General features: G+C 43.3%; 1 protein-coding gene across 1 annotated transcript; it reads right to left on the minus strand.

The window, feature by feature from the left end:
• Window positions 1–7,848: 7,848 nt before the first annotated feature.
• On the minus strand, window positions 7,849–8,663 carry LOC125546642 (uncharacterized). Its single transcript, XM_048710819.2, has 2 exons — window positions 8,016–8,663; window positions 7,849–7,923 (listed from the first exon to the last, which is right to left on the minus strand). The coding sequence occupies exons 1-2, from the start codon at window positions 8,661–8,663 to the stop codon at window positions 7,849–7,851; spliced, it is 723 nt and encodes a 240-aa protein (XP_048566776.2).
• Window positions 8,664–20,368: the final 11,705 nt, after the last annotated feature.

Consider the following 20,368-nt stretch of genomic DNA (forward strand, 5'->3'; position numbering starts at 1 on the left):
TTTGCATGTAAGAATTAAAAAAGAACACATCAATGCATGTAATGTTCCTACTCATCTAGTGGCCAAGCATGCATGCATTGCAATTAATTCAAATTAATGCATGAGTTTAATTTGAGTAGTTTTGTAAAGTACGAGATACATTCTTTCACTCACAAAATGCCTTGGCTGATGAGATTTCAGATTTGAGCCCTATAAACCGGAAAGGAGGGGGTAAATAGATATTTTCTTATAAAAAATAGAGGAATATAAATTTATAATTGCCATGATCTAAAATAACGAAAATTGTCATGCTACTTTATAAAACTGCCATTTCTCTAATTTATAAATTTACAATGGTATGATTTAGAAAAAAGTGCCATGTGATCTACTTTTTTAATAAATTTTTGCGGTGGAGATGTTTCACTGTGCGAACAATGCCATGTTGAAGAACATTTTTACTTTATTTTTGCCATGCACCAAACACAAAATGACATGCTACAAATTTTTGATTTATTTTGTCCACTTTGCAAAAATCATGAAAAATGGCATGCCAAGGAAAAAATAAAACTGCCATGCCAATAAAAAAAGGTCATCCTCTTAATAATAGAAATGCCATGCTCTCAAATAATAAAACTGACATATTGTTAATACTAAAATTGCCGGTTTGAAATGGCTTTGATAGCAACCTTTCCATTAGTGTTTTGCTCATTTAAGGAAATGATTTCCATGATAAGTTATACGCGCACTCACATGGGCTAATGGTTAATGTTTGCATTGGTAAATCATGAGTGATTATTGGGTATATATATAGTGTTATCTATTCGTAAATCTTGCAATTGTTTCGGTTAACGTCTTGGTGCATTTTTATCATGTATTCCTATTACTGTTCAGATTAACTAGATTTATTTTGTAAATAATACGTAGTCATTTGGCTCGAGTAATATCATGACCATACTCGATACTGTGATTTTCAAAGAATGTACAAAAAAAAAACTTAAAGCATACATTTTATTATATTTTATTTGTTTGCTAATATTGGAATGCTAACTTCACATTTTTCTCTTCCTGTATTGCATCAATTGGAAAGTCATTAATGGACTACTCAAATGACAACACATAGAGGTTGTTTGGTTTGTACCCCACACTGGCCTTACCAATCTTGGCTCGCCAAATAATTGGCGTAGGATTTTGCCTCTCGTGCCTGGGCATAATATTGGCTTAGAATTGAACTAGGGTTGTCATAGAAGTGTAGGCGCACCAATTTTTTGGTCTCCATCCAAGTGACCACCAAGGTGGGGTCAACGCTCAATTCTTCTGCAGGGCAAGTGAGGGCAATGATCCAAAACAGCCCCATAACACTTGTATAGTTACAGTTAGTTGAGTTTTTCTCTTTGTTTATCCATGTTCTTTGTTTCACACTTGTATAATGTCAGCATGCATTGCACAAGCCTTGAGAAGTAACGACAATCATGCTGAAACCATGGATGGCACTAGTAACTTTTTCTATTAGAATGCGAACCAACTTGTGGTTAGATGGTTAGGAGGACAGTGGTATCCCCGGCTCACTTGGATTCAAGTCCTAGACTTGACACCGATGCTCGCATTTTCCTGAATTTATTCCAGGTCTTCCGGCAATTTGTGCTCTGTGGGAGGTGAGACGTTGTCGTCGACTACCAAGGCGTCTATGGCAACTTCGTCAATCTCAAGATGATGTGTCCGCTCAGTCTCCCGGAGGTGCTCATAGAGGTAGGTTGTGCATGCATGCGTTCATAAGGGTGAGTGTATGTACGTATATACGAGCATCTGTATTATGTTAAAAAAAACTTCTATTAGGACAAACAGAATATATAATCACATTTCTAGGGTTGGATTAAGAAGTCAATAACCATTTATATAGTACTAAAAGAAGTTGCTAAACAGTTCCTATCCATGATTAGTGATCTAAAGCCAGTGCATCATGCATCATGCACTGCAAATGATTAAACAAGTTTACAAAATCCAGTGCTTACTGGTTTGGCAAGCCTCACCACTGCATGGTGGTACACACATTATACATATACTAAATCTAACCAGGATTCTTTTTTACTTTTTTTTTGATTTTTTTTATCAGTAAAAAACCGGCCAATGGAAGGCCGCCACGTTAATTACTGGGGGATATTGCGGTGTACGCTTTGAAGTGTATCCAGCGATTGTTTTGGTTGGATTGGCTCTGTTGGCCGGATATACTTTGTCCAGCTGAGTCGGTTGCCGCTTGATTCGTTGTTTCCAGACTCACCGCTCCAATCGCTCTCTCTAGAAAAAGGCATCGCTAGACATACCTATATAAAGGCTGCACGGCTGCCTCGCTTCCCACCGCCACCGCTGCAGAACAGTCAACCGCTGCTCCACCGCCGTCGCAATCCGTCGTCACACCACGTTCTCGGCATCCACCACCGCCTCCACCGATGGCCTGATCCGGTTTTCGTCCCGCTCCTCGGCTTCTCGATGCCCCAACGTCGCCTCTCACCTCCGACCTCTTCCAGCGCCCTCCCCGTTCCCGTACGGCCTCCTCCAACGACCTCACTAACTAGGTTCGTCGTCTACTCTACACCGATGCTGAGCTGCCTGTAACGTGTTCGGTCAATTGCCCCAACCGAGCCAAGTCTAGATACCGGACCAGCGTGGAGCGAGTTTGGCCGCCGGGACCTCCAAAACGGCGCTTGATGTTCGAAAACCTCTCGTGTGCAGGCCACCCTGGTTACTGTCGATGGGAACTATAGCGAGCGCCCACGGCGTTGGCGCTGACGAGGAGGCCTCGAGAATACGGAGATGTGGCCTGACCGCTCGAGCTTGCTTCTGCTTTTCCAGGAACCACCAGCGTAAGTCTTCACCTATGGTCTGATTGTATATTTTTAGTTATATACAAATTTTGCAAATCTTTGTGAATCATCCCCTCTCGCGAGCACCTCGATGTTGTCTCGCAGGTCCAACGCCTTCATAGCCTCCGGCCACCTGCAGCAACCCCAGGGTTGGCGTTGTGTCCCAGGCTGCGGGACAGCCCTGCTCCGGCAGCCTCGCCTAGCAGCTCTGGCACACGTGCAGGACGCGTCCCTGCGTTCCCGTGCGACCATGAAGTTGTGGAGGATGCCCCCTTCCATTGTGGAGATGGTTTCTATTGCGCTAGAGGGAGTTTCCTTTGTCGCCGAAAAATTCTCAATCCTTTAGTACAACTGCGGCTCTCTTCAATTATCCATTATTCAGGTTTATGGAACTACAGTTCTTTACTGAGTAGCGAGCACTTCTTTTCTCAATGCTCTTTTTCCAGTTAGTGACATACTGTCAGCGATCATTTGGTGCTGATGTTTCAACCTTGCCCCTAATTTATCCCTTGATTTTCTCTTCCAGTGTATGAGATCTTGGGTGAGTGCTACTATGATAGAAGATGCGTAAATAATGTTTTAGTAATGGATGTTGGTTGCCTTTGTGAGAAGCTCTCAGGTAAAAAATAGATGCAAGATGATTGTTTTGAAGTACCAATGCACATTGCAATACACGTATCTACTTTAAATTCGTTAGGGACAACTAGATGCATGTGTATCATTCTTTCAAGGTTTCTGGTTTGATGAAATATAAGCTTTGTACATTGGGTACATTATGTAGACTGTATTAAGTTCAGGAAGTAAAGTAACTTATTAGCTCACAGAGTTCCGGTCTGGACCGAGACCATATGTTCCTGCCATGAACAGTTAAATCCAGAAAATATCAAAATATTCAGAAAATTATGAGTTTTTTCTAACGGACAGACATCTTCTGGTTTTCCCTTTGTTTGGTCCAGTACCCTGTACTCCAAAACAATCAGATGTCCCATCTGTTGAGCAGACTTGAAAATCAGAGGGTTACTGAAGTATTGGAGTAAACTGAATAGGGAGCCACACCCATTACTGGATGGGTCGGAAGCAATTTGTTCAAATTTCTGGAGTACTCAATTTTCTATGATATGCCTGTGCTCTTGTATCGTGCTAACGAAAGCTATTTTGCCGTTGTGGTATTTGGTTACACATCCAGCCCAGCTATTAGATTGTTATAGGCTATTTGTTTCTCTATTTTTGGTTGTGCTTCCTGATTGACAGTATATGTTCTGCTGCAGGCTGTGTACAAGGAAACAGTATGGTCGTCTTGGTGGTTATCCTTGCAGGTGCTTATGTATTGATCAATCGATTTCAGATTACTGTTGATCGTGATGGTTCATGGACCTGAGTACCTGGCACTGACCCCCTTCCATGTGATACAGCAGGCATGAGCACGGGGACAAAAACTAATTGCAGGCCAGGGAGGTTAGTATAAGGCAAGCTGTTTAAATTTCCATGATGCAACACCCATCAAGTATTCAGTGGGATTTCAAAACCGGGATAACTAAATACTGGGAGATGATAGACAATTTTCCAGGTAACTCTTGTGATTTTTGAATGTAGGACCTGAATAGTTGATGTGTGTAGCAGAAGAATGCAGAGCGACTAATTATTTGAGATAATTTTTTAACCTCAAATAGGATAATGTGGGATATTATTGGTTCATCATGTCTGCACTAAGAAGGCAATGAACATGAACCAAATAATTGATCCGACTTAATTTTGTTTGTTTGCTCTATGTATGGTAACACGTCTCTGTCATGCTTATTCTTAACTGCCACATTTATGGACAAGAACTCATAAGTTAGTTTAGTTCCTCTTTTCTGTTCTACACTTATAGCATTAAGGGCATCGTGCGATAGTTAGCAGGTTCTTTTTGTGGTTGGTCAGGACATCCTGCTACATAGTTCGACCATTTTATTTAGTATAATTGAGAAACACGTCACTTGATTTTTCTTTCAAGTTACATTGATGAGACAATAGATTGGCTATATAGTGTTAAGTTTGTAGCATGACTGTGAGGTCTATTGCCCCCTAAAGTTTCATATATTGCATTACCTCAGTTCTTTTAATGATGTTTAGATAGATTGATTTTCGTTCATTCATTATGCATTGCAATGTTAACTTCCTCACTACCCATTAATTTCCAATGTTCATATGTGAAGACATGCTCATATGCACTTCTACGTCTCACATGGTTAACCCTTTTTTGGAATAGAAAGGCAGGATGGATATTGTTTCAGTGTAGGTATTCTTTAGTCTTCAGTGTCAATTGCCCGACCTTTGAGCTCATTATCTCCCATTCGTTCAAGACGACAAGATAAAGAAATAGCATGTCATGTGCATCCATTGAGAAATAGTTCTGAATTAGCCTACTGAAAACTATTGTAGTATATAGTTTGAGGAGGAACAATGTATTGTGAAAATTAGTGATTTTTCACTAATAGGACGGTTACTAATTTGGAGTGTAATTTCACTCATTTATGTAGTAACTCTGATCCTACTATGCTGCTACATGTGGTCTGGAACAAAAAAAAAATTGTTATGAAGCACATGGATTATAGAGGTGGTAATAATGAAGTATCCTTATAAGGTGTTTGGTTCACACTTCTGTAACGTAGCGTCGTAGCCTAAGTTCTGAATTGTTTTGCAGCTCTGCCTGTTGTTACTCACCTTCACTCCACTCTCCATTAGCCATGTCACATTGGCTAGCGTTGTAGAGAGGTCGCCTAGAGATGATCTCAAATTGCTCACATGCCGGAACATTGATGAGAAAAATCAACTGTGCTCCTCTATCTACTGCCCGACACCTCCACCTTACATAATCCTAGGCCTCATGCAAAATGAATGTATGTTCTTGAGATCCTGCCTAAAATATGGCAGAGGGACTTCAGAAAGGTTGCCCATGTATAATACAGTAAAGCTGGCATATTCAGTGATCAAGTGGTGGTATATTGAATTATAATCTGACATGTTATCTTGAGTAGACCGTCATCATGCAGATTCGTGTTTTACTGAATACCCTGTACTGAAATATTCACATGCTATGTTGCTTTCTAAACTAAGTGCTACATTTGTTTAGCGTAGTATATGCCGATTAAGTGCTAAACCACAACAAAGTCATGTGCAAGAATTTGCACGAGCTTTAAATCATATCATCACCGGTATCATCTCGCTGGCAGCCGCACTAGAATGGTATAAGATGGCAATGGTTGTAACATGCCTGGTCTTGGTATGAGATAGCAATGTGTACATCTTTCTTTGTAAATATATATTGACTACAGCGTTTAATCTTATTAGTAAATTGCCAGTGCGTACATCCTTTTGTGCAAGATGCATCACATAGGGTGAGAATAAATGTATCCTTTCCAGTTTGCTTCTATGTGTTACTTCTTATATGCAACAAAGTTTTAAGATGTAATGTCTTTTTTCCGTTTGGAAAGCTGATTATTGTACAATGCAAATGAATGAAATATAAACCCTCTTTGAGGGTATATAGTTGACAATCCACATAGTACTTATTTAAAATTCACTGCATATAACAAAGACACCATCTATAAGCATTACATATTGCCGGGGTGCGGCGTGCCGCCGCACGGGTATAGCTAGTATACATTATTACCTTTTGAAGCTCATCTCATTGATGATCCATAGCAATATGCTTGCGGAAGTTATAACCATGCTCATTTTTATCCATGTGATCTAAAAGCATCTGAGTGATTCATTTTGGCCTTTGATTTGTGGGCACAATAACATTGTTCACAACACATAGAAACACAATGAGTTGTAGTTGGCAGGCACAAGCATTGCTTGCATCTCTCCAAAACCAGTCCTAGCTAAGTCATAACCCCCACAAGCCTCTTTGTAGTGCTCACTGTGACCTCATACAATGATCATCCAGGACATGCCCTTTGCTTAGGAAAACCCATCAAATGATTGAGTAAGCGCTAGTTGAAAGACTGCCCATTAGGCCATTACACACTTATATTCTGTAGTAGTCAAAACATATTAAATATATTTTATACACCTCTTTGAGGAGAATAATTACATCTTTGTTCTAGATGGAGCTAATTAGGCTTATGCCTACCATACCAATTGATCATTAAGGAAGAAGCTTCTCTTATGTGTATCACCATGATCAGATGGCATCATACGCACAAAACTCATTCTATCAACTATGCTAGCAAAGGTTCTAATTCTTCGGTAAACTAAATTCATCATAGTCATCTAGGGATAGGAACACCTCATCTAAGCATGAAAATTCCATGTCATCCTTGTGTGGAAGATCACTTGCGAATCATAGCTTGGCTCAAACACCCGGCATTACCACCCAATTTCTGCATCCATGCATGTTGGCACGTTTGTCATGCATATATTATGATGCTAAATGCATAGTTTAACAAAATGCTAGATACAATAACATGTACTCAGATTGTCTGGGTTGCCTTTCTTCTTGCGAGGCCACTTGTGTGAACTACCTGAAGTGCTCTTACTATACCCCCATTCACGTAAGTAAGTGGTACTCATGCATCACCCAGGTTATTTTGGTCGCCTGAAAGGGCTCCCCAATGGAGAAGATGAACGTCTTCTTCAGACCGACATTAGAACCGCCACTACTTACTGCCCCATCAGTACCGATGGGACTCCAGTACCATTTCGTGAGGTCCTACTATGTGTTGCATGGCTGATTATGTTATACAGTATGTGTTTGTTTAATTAGTGATATAGGGATTGTGTATGCTGATCCGAAACTAGCTCAAGTTTATACCGAACTGTCAATTCTAACACCCACTCATCGAAACAATGAACCGAGAGACACCAAAAGCAACATTGGCAGAATCTTTGATTCATCACGGCAGCAGCCGCACAAGAAAAATATGCCATCACGACTAAATTCAAGTGATATTGAAAAACATATCCTTTCTATCATAATGATATATGATAATGAAAAATTCTGAATTACTATTAGTGGACAATGGCTTCACTCTTGACTCTTGAGGAAGACATCCGTCAGCACGGTCTTGGACTTGAGGGAAGCAGCGAGTATCCTCAGCGCCTACAAAATTCCAACGCATGCAGGGGAAAATAAAATCAATCACCAGCAGTTCAAAAGTCCTAGTCAGAAACCGAAGGACGCCACGTACATACCTCTTCCTTGCCGATCTTCACGGTTTTCTCCTGCAGCGTGCTGAGGTCCTCGCCACCAAATTGTGCGAACTGCGCGATGCCCAGAAGCGACATGGTCGTGAAAAAAGAAGCCGGAGTCACCAAGAGGTCGTCCCCGACAGTGTACGTGGCCGTGGGTAGCGACCGCGTCGTGGATGTTCCCGCGGCGGCAGCATTGTACGTGGAACTGGTGCAATGGCAGCAGGTTCGGCCGTTGATGAGGTGCGCGCTCAGCAGCTGCTGCAGGCGGGAGAGCGCGGCGGGGGTGACGGCCGGGCTGAGGCGCCGCTCCTTGCCCTTGTAGCCGGCGTCCATCTTCTCCACGCTGCCGAGGACGTTGCCGATGCTGCCGACCATGCGCTCCTTGGTCAGCAGGTCGACGACGGTGCCCAGCGGCAGGGACAGGAGGCCGGTGAGGAACTCCACGACGTCGCTTCCGGCCTCGGCGAACCGCACCTTCTGAGTCTTGGTGTCGATCACGAGCTTGATCGGTAACCCCGCCGCCAAAGTCGCTGCGGCTGCCCCCTGTGCAGCTATCTCGTCATCGTCATCCTCATCCTCCGATCCCCACTCCGGCGCACTAGCATCATCCGATTCCGACGACATCGCCGCCCGCTGGCGGCGAGGCATTTTAAGTCACGGCGCAGGCGCTCAGCGGCGGTGTGCAAAGGTGAAGGTCGAGGAGAGAGCAGTCGATCAGGGAGCGGCGGCGGCTAGCTAGGGTTTAGATGGTGCGGATGCAGATGAGCACGCGCACGAATTTATCCTAGGCACCCATCAGACCTGTCATACGCCATCGGATTGGAAATAATATGGACGTCCGATGTGTTGTGTGCGCGCGTGGTGATGCCTAGGATAAATTCGGTGGAGACCTGCTGCAAACCTCCTCCCGTGCGTACCCGATCGCATCTGCTGACACCTGTACGTTCCCAGCATCCCACGGTATCCCTCGTCTCACCCGCTCCACGCGTTCCCTCGGCTCGCGCGCTGACTCTCGGCTCCAATCGACACTGTCTCGGCTCCTGGACGAGGTGATCACGCAGATGAGTCGGCTCAGGCGCGCTCCTTTCCCTTCTCCCAGTCGCTCGCTCGGTTCGTCCGCCGCCGCCGCCGGCTCCCTCGTCCGCTTCCACAGTCGGAACTTCCGCACCCCCATTCGCTACCGCGGTCACCTCTTCTGCCCCGCCCCCTCGTCTGCCACGGGGTAGTGACAGCGGCCGCCGGCCACACGACGCAGATGCGGCTTCAGTTCCTTCTCCCTTCGGTTTGCCCACTGATTCTTTTCGAGATTCATTTGGGTGCTATGCAGTTGATCTGTCCATTGCTGGGGTTGGTCTATTGATTTGTATTTCGGTTCAACTTCTATTGTTCTTGCTGATGAACTGCTGTTGTTATATAGTGTTGCGTCAGGAGACAAGCACTGCCCTGACCCGGTTGTAGGTAAGCATTGGATAGGTAACACATTTTTGTAGGTGATAATGAACATATACATGTGAGGAACTTCCTGTGCTTCCAATACTAAGCAACAAATCAGCATACAGGTAGTTGGTGTAGTGGAATTAGGCCTTCAGGAAATACTGCATTTGTAACTGTATCATAAATAAAAAGAGAGCTATTATATATGCATTTTCAGATACCCATGAAGTATCGTTAAAATACATTTTGTTGAGTTCTTTAAAGAGAAACCTTTGTATAGAATTTACAAGATTACAGTTTGTATTGACAAGTCGCATGTTGGTTCGATGGTTTACATGGATAAGGGGAAATATTAGAGTAGATTTCAGCTTAGGGCAAAGAAGATGGCAAAAGTATAAAATGCGTTTCTTTGCAACAACTAAAACTGACAATATGGACCCAATGGTTTCTTAGCATGGTACAGTTTTGAGGATCGGATTTTTATTTCGCTGACATTTTCTTCTCTTTGCCCTGTATAAAGTCAATTTGAGAAAAACTTTGACTAGAGTTACAAGATGTTTAAGCCTGGTTGGAAGGACATCTTCTGAATGAATCAAAGTGAGCTCGAGGCCGAGATATAAAAGGTTTCTCAAGATTCTACTCTTGGCCCAAGGATGAAAGCATATGTAAGCAGGGTGGCTATCTTTGACATCGACGGAGCCCTCCCTAGAGGCGGGAGCCTCGGCGGCGGAAGAACAAAGGGGAGGCCTCCTCGCTGCGCAACAACAAAGCTTCACCGTCCGTCTCTATAACACTCCGGATGTAACTTTCCCAATTTGTACTCCAACTCTTGCAGTTTCCGGCGTTAAGTTATATTTATTTCTCGGGTTTGGGTCTTTGTCTTCGTGTTTTGTTGTCGTTATCATGCATCTCATATCATGTCATCATGTGCATTGCATTTGCATACATGTTCGTCTCATGCATTCGAGCATTTTCCTCGTTGTCCGTTTTGCATTCCGGCGTTTCGTTCTCCTTCGGTGGTCATTTCTACCTTTCTTTCGTGTGTGGGGATTAAACATTTCCGGATTGGACCGAGACTTGCCAAGCGGCCTTGGTTTACTACCGGTAGACTGCCTGTCAAGTTTTGTATCATTTGGACTTCGTTTGATACTCCAACGGTTAACCGAGGGACCGAAAAGGCCTCGTGTGTGTTGCAGCTCAACACCCCTCCAATTTGGCCCAAAACCCACCAAACTCTACTCCATGTCCTAGAGCGTTCGATCACGATCGCGTGGCCGAAAACCGCACCTCATTTGGACTCTCCTAGCTCCCTCTACCTATATATATGTGATCCCCTCCGAAACATTCGCGGTACAAGCCCTAGTCCTCTTCCACGTCATCCCTGCCGCCGCTCCAAGCCAATAGGCGCCCGCCACCTCACCTGGCAGCTCTCTCTCTCTCCGTGCGGCCCGCGGGGCCCAGATCCGGCCCGCGTGGGCCCGGTCGCCGCCGGCGCCCAAGGTTCCCGCCTCCCCGCGCCTGCTCCCCCGCGCCGCCGCCTGGGCGCCTGAGCCGCCTCCCCTCCGGCGCGCCGCCGCCCCGCCGCTGCCGCTTCGCCGCCGCCCGCCGTTGCCGCCCGCCGCCACCGGCCACGCCGGCCTCTCCGTCGCCCGGATCCGCCCCGGCCGCGGCCTCCCTCCGGCGGCCGCCCGTCTTCCTCCGGCCAAGGCACCGTTTCCGGCGAGGAGCTACAGTGCAGATCCGGCCGCGCCTCGGGTTGCGTGCCCGGAACCCTAGATCTGATCCGGGATAGTTTTTTTTACTAAGTCTCAGAATTTTTACTTCACATGCTCATGTTCGCGGCTCCGTAACTTTGCATCCGTAGCTCCGATTTGGGCATGTAGCATATCAAAATGTTCATCTCAGAAAGTACATTATTTCATTACATTGCATCATTTTCATTTGAGTTCATCTTGATGCTAGAAATGCTATTAAAAGAGGGCTTCGTGAGTTAATTGTCAGATCTGCTAGTTCATCTTAGACTTTTGTCATTTTTGCCATAATTAATGTGTGCATGATATGCCTGTGAGTCCTTCATATGTTTTGTTAAGCATTTTGTCATCTATCCAGAGGTGCAATCCATGCATTTTTAGGATGTGTGTGGTGACTTGTGCAAGCTTGCAAAGTGAGGCACCCGGTAAACCTGTTTTCAGGGACTTAGTAGTTTTCACTAAGTCTGGGATTATTTAGTTCATGATGCCATATGTTCATGCTATTTCCTAGTGATCCGTGCCTCTTTTGAGGATGATCAGTAAAGGAGTTTTGTTAATCATGTTATGCTCTATCCATTCATATCTTTGTTTTCAATTATGGAGCACCCTAGCTTGAGTCAATCGAGCTCTACTTTTGCTTCATTGTGAATCTAGGCAGATCGTCAACTTGTTTGCGATTTTGCCGATATTATTGTGGTTGATCCGTGCATGCTATGCCATTGTTCTTGCCATGTATAGCTTGAATTTTATGCCTTCTTAATGGATGTATGCTTGCCTTGCCATGACTTGCACCGTGGTGAGTGCATCGAGCTTGTTTACGTGCCTTCGTGAGTTATATTTCAGCATGTCTCAGTTTTCACTAAGTCTGAAAACTGATTGTGTTTTAGCTATGTTCGTGTGCCCGTTAGTATATTTTGTGAACCCTTTTGGCCCCAGGTCACTTTGGGTATTTTGTTAAGCTTGTTGATTAGCTCCATGCCATGTTCTTACTTGTCTTAATCAGGTCATGTTTCATGTTGTTTTGCTGCTCCGAAAAGGGCTTCGTGATCTGAAATTTCAGACAAGTGTTGATTTCACTAAGTCTGAAATCTGTTTTGCATTTGCGTTTTTGACATGCTTGTTTGAACCTCATAATGGATGAATTGGCCGTATCTCAGTGCTAGACTTTTGTTAAGCATCTTGTGTACATCCCTTCCATGTATTTTTTTGTCATGCTTGGGTGCTGTAGCATGTTCATCTCATTGCATTTAGATGCCTACTTGCTGTAAATCGCAGACCGGTGTCATTTTTGAATCGCTTGCCATTTTCAAACCGTAACTCCGATTCCGGCGTTCTTTATATTGTTTTCAAGCGATTTCATCTCATCTTTCCAGTGGCACCCTTGGAATTCCAAGTTGAGGCCAGGTTCATGCATTTCCTGTCATATCTTGCATTTTGCATCCCGCATCGCATCCCGCATAGCATATCATCATTTCATCATATTGCTTGTTCTTGCACGTGGTTGATTGTATCCTTGTTGCTTGTTTGTCTTGTTTGGGTAGAGCCGGAAGACGAGTTCGCTAACGAGGAGCCCGTTGAGTTTGCTCTTGAGGATCCAGTCAACTCTGACAACTGTGCAGGCAAGATGATCATACCCTCGAAATCACTACTATCTTTGCTATGCTAGTTTGCTCGCTCTTTTGCTATGCCATTGCTGCGATGCCTACCTTTTGCTTATCAGCCTCCCAAATTGCCATGTCAAGCCTCTAACCCACCATTGTCCTAGCAAACCGTTGATTGGCTATGTTACCGCTTTGCTCAGCCCCCTCTTATAGCGTTGCTAGTTGCAGGTGAAGATTGGAGCCGTTCCTTGTTGGGACATTTATTTACTTGTTGGGATATCATTATATTGCTATGTTATCTTAATGCATCTATATACTTGGTAAAGGGTGGAAGGCTCGGCCTCTCGCCTAGTGTTTTGTTCCACTCTTGCCGCCCTAGTTTCCGTCATATCGGTGTTATGTTCCCGGATTTTGCGTTCCTTACGCGGTTGGGTTATAATGGGAACCCCTTGACTGTCCGCCTTGAATAAAACTCCTCCAGCAGTGCCCAACCTTGGTTTTACCATTTGCCACCTAGCCTTTCCCTTGGGTTTCATGGACTCAAGGGTCATCTTATTTTACCCCCCCGGGCCAGTGCTCCTCTGAGTGTTGGTCCAACCTAGAGCACCGTGCGGGGCCGTCCCTCGGCAACTTGGGTTACGTTGGCTCCCGTACGCTTAGCTTATCCGGTGTGCCCTGAGAACGAGATATGTGCAGCTCCTATCGGGATTTGTCGGCACAACGGGTGGTGTTGCTGGACTTGTTTTACCATTGTCGGAGTTGTCTTGAATTACCGAGATACCGAGTCTGATCGGAACGTCTTGGGAGGAGGTCTATTCCTTCGTTGACCGTGAGAGCTTGTCATGGGTTAAGTTGGGACTCCCCTGCAGGGATTGAACTTTCGAAAGCCGTGCCCGCGGTTATGGGCAGGTGGGAATTTGTTAATGTCCGGTTGTAGATAACTTGAACCTTAATTGATTAAAATGAATCAACTGAGTGTGTTACCGTGATGGCCTCTTCTCGGCGGAGTCCGGGAAGTGGACACGGTGTTGGAGTAATATTTGCGCAGGTTGCTCTCTAGTTTCTCGCTCGCGCTTTGCCCCCTCTTCTCGCTCTCTTTTGCGTATAAGTTAGCCACCACATATGCCAGTCGCTTGCTGCAGTTCCACATATATTTGCCTTACCCCTTCTTATAAGCTTAAATAGTCTTGATCGCGAGGGTGCGAGATTGCTGAGTCCCTGTGGCTCACAGATACTATAACTCCAGATGCAGGTCCAGGTGATTCCGCTCCAGGTGACGAGTACGAGCTCAAGTGGGAGTTCGACGAAGACTCTCAGCGTTACTACGTGTCTTTTCCTGATGATCAGTAGTGGTGCCTAGTTGGGGTTTGATTCGGGGCCTTGTCGCATGTTGGGTTCTTTTTTTTTATTTTGGCGCCGTAGTCGGGCCATGAGTGTTTGAATGATGGATGTTATTTATGTACTTTGACGTGACGTGGCGAGTGTAAGCCAACTATGTACCTCCCCCTTTTATTATATATTGCATGGGATGTTGTGATGATTGCCTAACTTGCGACATTGCTTTCAATGCGGTTATGTCTCTAAGTCGTGCCTCGACACGTAGGAGCTATAGCCGCATCAAGGGCGTTACAGTCTCCTAGACGAAGACCCTCAAGTACAAAACTGTCGTGGAAACCATTGTAGAAGATGGAATTATTGTTGATTTCGTCAACTTTTAGATAGACTAAATGTTAGGTCTTGCAACTTTGGAGTTGAATTATGACAAATATTGTAGGAATCTAGAGTTGATTTCTCTCCCTGGCAATGTACAATGTATTTTTTTTATCTAACACATATATATGGATGATTTGAAATCTTCAATTTGATGGTAAAAAGTGTGACTGTTTCTCTGATCTGCTATTCATATAGAAGTACTTTTAGTAGTGATCTAAACGCTCTTATATTTCTTTACAGAGGGAGTATCTTTTAATCTATAGAATCAAGATTCCAAATAAATTCATTTTTTCGAAACTTCACAAAATGAGCTACAACTTTATGGAGGATATTATTCTTGTCTTTTGATTAAGTAGGACTTCAACTCAAGTAAAAGAACACAATCTGTTTGAAAATTCAGACAATTTTCCTTCATTGTTTTTGTAGCTTCCAAACCAAAAGCACAAAAATCATACAATTTTACTGGAGCAAGAACTTTTTCATCCTATATTACTCTATAAACATTTTTGTCTTGAGGAAACCTCACTAAGATGGCTAAGAGCAAGACTCAACTATGAATCATGTCAGCCTTTCAGGACAACCAACTTGGAATACATATCTTCTAAACCATCAGTCCACAAATCTTGAAACTTGATCCTGTGACCCAATCTACAAATAGCTCATTGCATACATCATACGTTGACATTTCAACCTGTCAATAAGAAATCTCTGTACATGTATAATTTGATCTCGACAAAAGTAATTATCTATACTATTTGATCAATATATCAGCAGGCTTGATCCACAATGTCTCCCTCTGTAGGTGAAGTTGCAAATAGTAGGTGGCTTGGAGAACCCAGACTGGACACAACATACCTTCCGCAAACCATAAGTTCGACCATTTTCTGGACCAACAGTAGTATAAATCACACCTTGACTTTGGACCCATAGCAGATTTCTTCGCTTCATTGCAGTGAAAAGCTGTCCCTTAGAAGGAAGTTTGAGTGTGCAGTGCAAGTGATAACTAATGCGTTATCAAAATTCAGTGATGATATAATAAGTGTACAAGTAAGAATATTTACATACATATTTTGGTCATGTAGATGATTAACTTGTGCTTCTAATTGTCTCTTTCTGCCATTAAGTGTGACAACTTTTTCTTTCAGTTCATGAATTATGAGATATTGACATTACTTGTTTCATTTCCTATAACTAAAACTATGTTCACAGTTGTGTCCATCATCTAAAATGGTCGATACAATGCACATATACATAATAGATCAACATCTTCCAAACATTGTATACGGTGACAGAACACTATCAATCAGTACCAATTGAAATCCAAAACATGATAAGGTCCTCCTACATGATGGATATATTCCAATATACATAATCTTCCAAAATCATGAGTAGCATTGGAATTAATGGAGGGAGTATGTACTAAATATTACGATATTTTTTCTTTTCAACTACCACTGTTGGTGCAAAAAAAAGTGCATACAGTTGAACTGCAATGGGTGAAAATGAATCGATATAAAGGTATTTGCTCTGACAAGTGCTGTATGGATATACTAGACAAGCCAGCGCCAGCAAAAGCAACAACAGCGGCATATATACATAGCAAGCACTTGAGTACGGAAGGTGGACAGCTGGGTGGGGAAACTATCCTTGCCGGCGGGAGTTTCCGAGACGGACGGCGTTGATGGAGGCGACTGCAGGCGACGGCGGGGGCGAAGTCAGGCGGCAGAGGAGGCGAATCCAGGCAGCGGCGGCGCGCTCGTGAACCGGTCGCGGCAGTGATCGAATCCCCAACGCTAACAAAGGAGCCGAGCCAAGCCGGGAGCTGCGCAACGCTTGGGAACTGATGCGGAGACGATCCATACGATGCTGAGCTTGTCCACGTGGCGCGCATCGAAGGTGGGGCTGCACAGGAGGAGGTTTGCAGCCGGTCTCCACCGAATTTTTTTCCGATGCCTAGGCATGCTGTTTGTTTGGATAGACACTAGTAACAGCGATTTTCTTTCCATAACTGCTTGCGTAAATCACATCTTCTACAGTAATTTGTTACCATATTTCATGGGATTAGCTCCGATGGTTAGCAGGCGGTCCTCTTCCTTGGGAAGCAAATATTGTTCCATTATTATTTAGATTGGCTTCCTTAACAAAAAAGTAATAGCGGGATTATTCGTGACTGCGTATTTGCAATACAGGCGTGGGTAATTTAATCGTTCAAATTTTTTTCTTGTTTTATTATTTTTTTAGTAGTCTCTGGGTGCCTAGGTATCCACCGCAAGCCTTTCCTCTTTTGAACCTCGCCATTAACGTTAAGGCTACTCGATGTTAATTAGGCGTAAATGAAACTTTAGCAAAAATCTCGTAAAACAAAAAGGATCAAAATAACATAAAAACAAACACATTCGATTCTTATAATTATAAATAGCCTGCAATCCCTCCGAAAAAGAAGAAATTTTAATTTGATTGTTCTCGCCGTTTCCAATGGATAAATACGTTGCTTTCATGGTGAATTAAACTGCTTGCATCTACAGGTGAATTGGCTTCCACGGTGAATTAAACTTGCTATAGTGTCGAGGCAGATGAGCACGAGGCGGATTGGATCCGGTCGTGTCGGGTGGAGACTGGTGGAAGCCGTGCGTGTCGGATGTGGATGGGTGGGATCCGTGTCGGATGTGGATGAGTGAGCTTATGTGGTGATGTGGCATACAAGTTAGGGAAGTATAGACACCCAAAGACGTAGGTGATCGTAGTGTGGATGCTAGCCATATACAAGAAAGTATGGTGCCGTGTGACGAACAGAGGCGGAAGCGGTGTGTGGCGGTGTGAAGGGCCTTAACCCAAAAGGAGGTGTGTTTTTTCAAAACATCGAAGGGGAGGTGTTAGGTTGGCTTGAAGAAGAAGAGTACGAGCGATATCATTTGTGGTGTGAATCATGCTTTCGCCCCTCCCATTTTGTGGTGAGGTATGTGGACAAGAGAAGCCATAAGTGATGCCATGAGTAGAGAAAAAGTCACGTAAGGAGCCATTAATAAACTCACCACCATTTTCATATTGCATGCTTTTAATAAGAACATGAAACTGGTTTTGGACAAGCGAAAAAAGCGACGTAGGGTGAGAGAGGTGTCCAATTGGAGCGTAGGGGAAACGACCATGAAAAATGTGTGTAATCATCAAGAATTATTAAATAGTACTGGTAGCTGAAAAAACTTACAACGGGTGAAGTCCAAAGGTCACAATGAATAAGCTGAAACGCGACAGTAGTAAAACAATGGGATGAAGGAAAAGCTAAGCGACACCTCTACTATGGGAGGCGTGGAAAACGGCTAGTGTCTCCATGACACCAAAGAATAGTCGGTATTCATTGATTTCACTCCGTTGGATTTTTGTATGAGACGCTTCTTTCATTGCGGGTCATTTGACTAAAGAATTGATTATAGGCTAGCAAACATATTTGATTCTAATCTGCAAAAACAGAGATGGGGCAAACCACCAGGTGTTGTGTGATCTACTGACCCAATACAAGAAATGGGTGAAAAATATAATATGACCGACAATGAGAACAAGATAATATAGTGATGATCTTTTTCTTGAATTGTCCTTGTTGAGAGAGACTTGAGAAAATTTGATGGACAAGCGCATGTATGAACGTTACCATATTGAACTAATTTTTCTTTTAAATATGTGAATTGTTGATCAATAAATTCCTGTATTGTCCTATATATGGGCGTGTATTGCTAGTTTTTAGCAAAGTTTGTGCCATTTTTTGTGTGCGTCGACCCTCAATCCAGCTTGTGAGCTTCAACTAGCCAGCTTGTCAAGCCTCACGAGCTTGGTCGGAGGCTTGCGCTTGGCTTGTTGGACCTTCGAGCCGGGCCGAGCCCGAGCCAAACCCAGCTGTGCCTCGAAAGCCTTGAGCCCCAAGCTTTCTGTCCAGCCTTACTTGCAAGGGTCTTGCCCATCTTCTTTGCCGGGTGCAAGGTCGCCACATGGACAGCCCCCTTGTTGTCACCTGCAAGAAACGCATATAATCAAACACCAAAGCCGCGTAGATTACAATGGAGACGCCACAAACTTGGCATTTCACACCTGTCTTCTGGCTCGGCGGTGTTGCGACCTTTGCCTTCTTATTGGAAGCATGCATCTTGAACGCACTTTCAGCTGCTCTCCTCTTCCTTGTCCCTGGCTTCTGCATAGATGGTGTTTGTGTCAGGTATCATCAGGAGAAAAAAAATGTAACAGGGGGAAGCACATCAAGCACAAACCTTGGGTCTATCATCTTCCTCTTTTCTGAGACATGAATTTTTCTTGTCAGGAACCGCCAAAGGATCTTCACTAGCTGCTGCCTCCATTAGCTTGAGATGTGACATAGCATCATTTTTCAAATCAGGAGCTGCCAAAATAAATTCGGTGAATCTCAGTATATCTTGTTTGCTATACTCGCCATAGTTTGGTATAATTTCCTGTGCCAAACAAAGAAAACATGTCTTGTTCGTCAATAACCACTTAATTATCACTTGAATTATCGTTTGCAGCAACTCCACTAACCTCAGAGAAATGGAGACGGTCTGCAATAGCTTTTGCAAACTCGAGGTCAGACATGCGACGCCCATAAAAGCAGTCATTAAATTTATGGTGCAAGAACACAAAGAGACTATCTGAAGTTAATTCTAGTATGTACATGTAACCAATAGTGGTTATAAACTCTCTGACAATCTGAAATCGATAAGATAAAAGGAGATATAAGCACCGCAGGTTAAGACATGTGATGCTAACCTATTAAAAACATCAACCCTTAAATTTCACATAGATAGCTTGATTAGACAATTTGTAATAAAAAATGTGGATTGTTTTTCTAGGAAACCTTCCAAGACTAAAAAAGAGTATTGACATCCTTCCTACATATATGTTACAAATAATCATCAATCAGTAAATATGCTTTTGCAAGGTCAACAAAAAATATGTAACAAATGTAGAAAATTTATGAGCAAGCTATATGCACTGATACAAATTAACATCAACGTAGAGTAGTAGACATAGTGCAGAAACCAAGGATCAACCTTCTTTGCACATTTCAGCTTGGTTCTCATATATCTTGTGCAACGACAACTTTTTTTAAATAATAAACTCCCAAGTTACATTAATATCAATGCAATCAAAATGAATTAAGGAGGTTGACAACATCGCCATGAACTCCCAAGTGAAATTAATTATCAATGCAATTAAAATATATTAAGGGTCATGATAATTAATTCATATCTGAATATGATATATTAGTTGCTTTTGAAATGAATTAACCAAAAAATTCGCAAATGCGTGTATTACCAGGCTGGGAGGTTAGTCGGATTTTTTGTTCATGCTTAATGCCATTACCTCCACTAATGTATGCACAGAAACGGACTCTCTAGGAATTGAAAGGAACGTCACAAATAATGGTTAATTTCTTTTAGGCGCGCGTCGGTTATTATCATGCTTTCAATAACCAAAGTGATGCATAACAGTGAAACACCCCTAAATCACTGCAGTTTGTAAGTGGGCTCAGTAACAATGAAACACGAGAACAACACATAGATTAACTTTACTGCATGCAGTATGTGTGTGGGGGTAGAAAAGAACGTCAGTCTTATGGATAATTTGTTCCTTCGAAGGCAAGGGGCTTGTGTTACGTGGTGAACTCGTGATCTTGTCTGTGAAGTTCTATTTTTAATGGATCTTGTGTGTGAAGTTGTTACAGGGGTACATGAAAACCCTACTAAAGTTTTCAGGAGTTGATTTGCTTAAGGAAGGTAATAACTGTGGATCGTTGTCACTTTAAAAGGACTAGTATTTTATTACCCTCATGTTTATTTCTTAGTTTAGTTCA

The sequence above is a fragment of the Triticum urartu genome, chromosome 3A (genome assembly GCF_056163025.1).
Source record: "Triticum urartu cultivar PI428250 chromosome 3A, HENAU_Tu73, whole genome shotgun sequence".
NCBI lineage: Eukaryota > Viridiplantae > Streptophyta > Magnoliopsida > Poales > Poaceae > Triticum > Triticum urartu.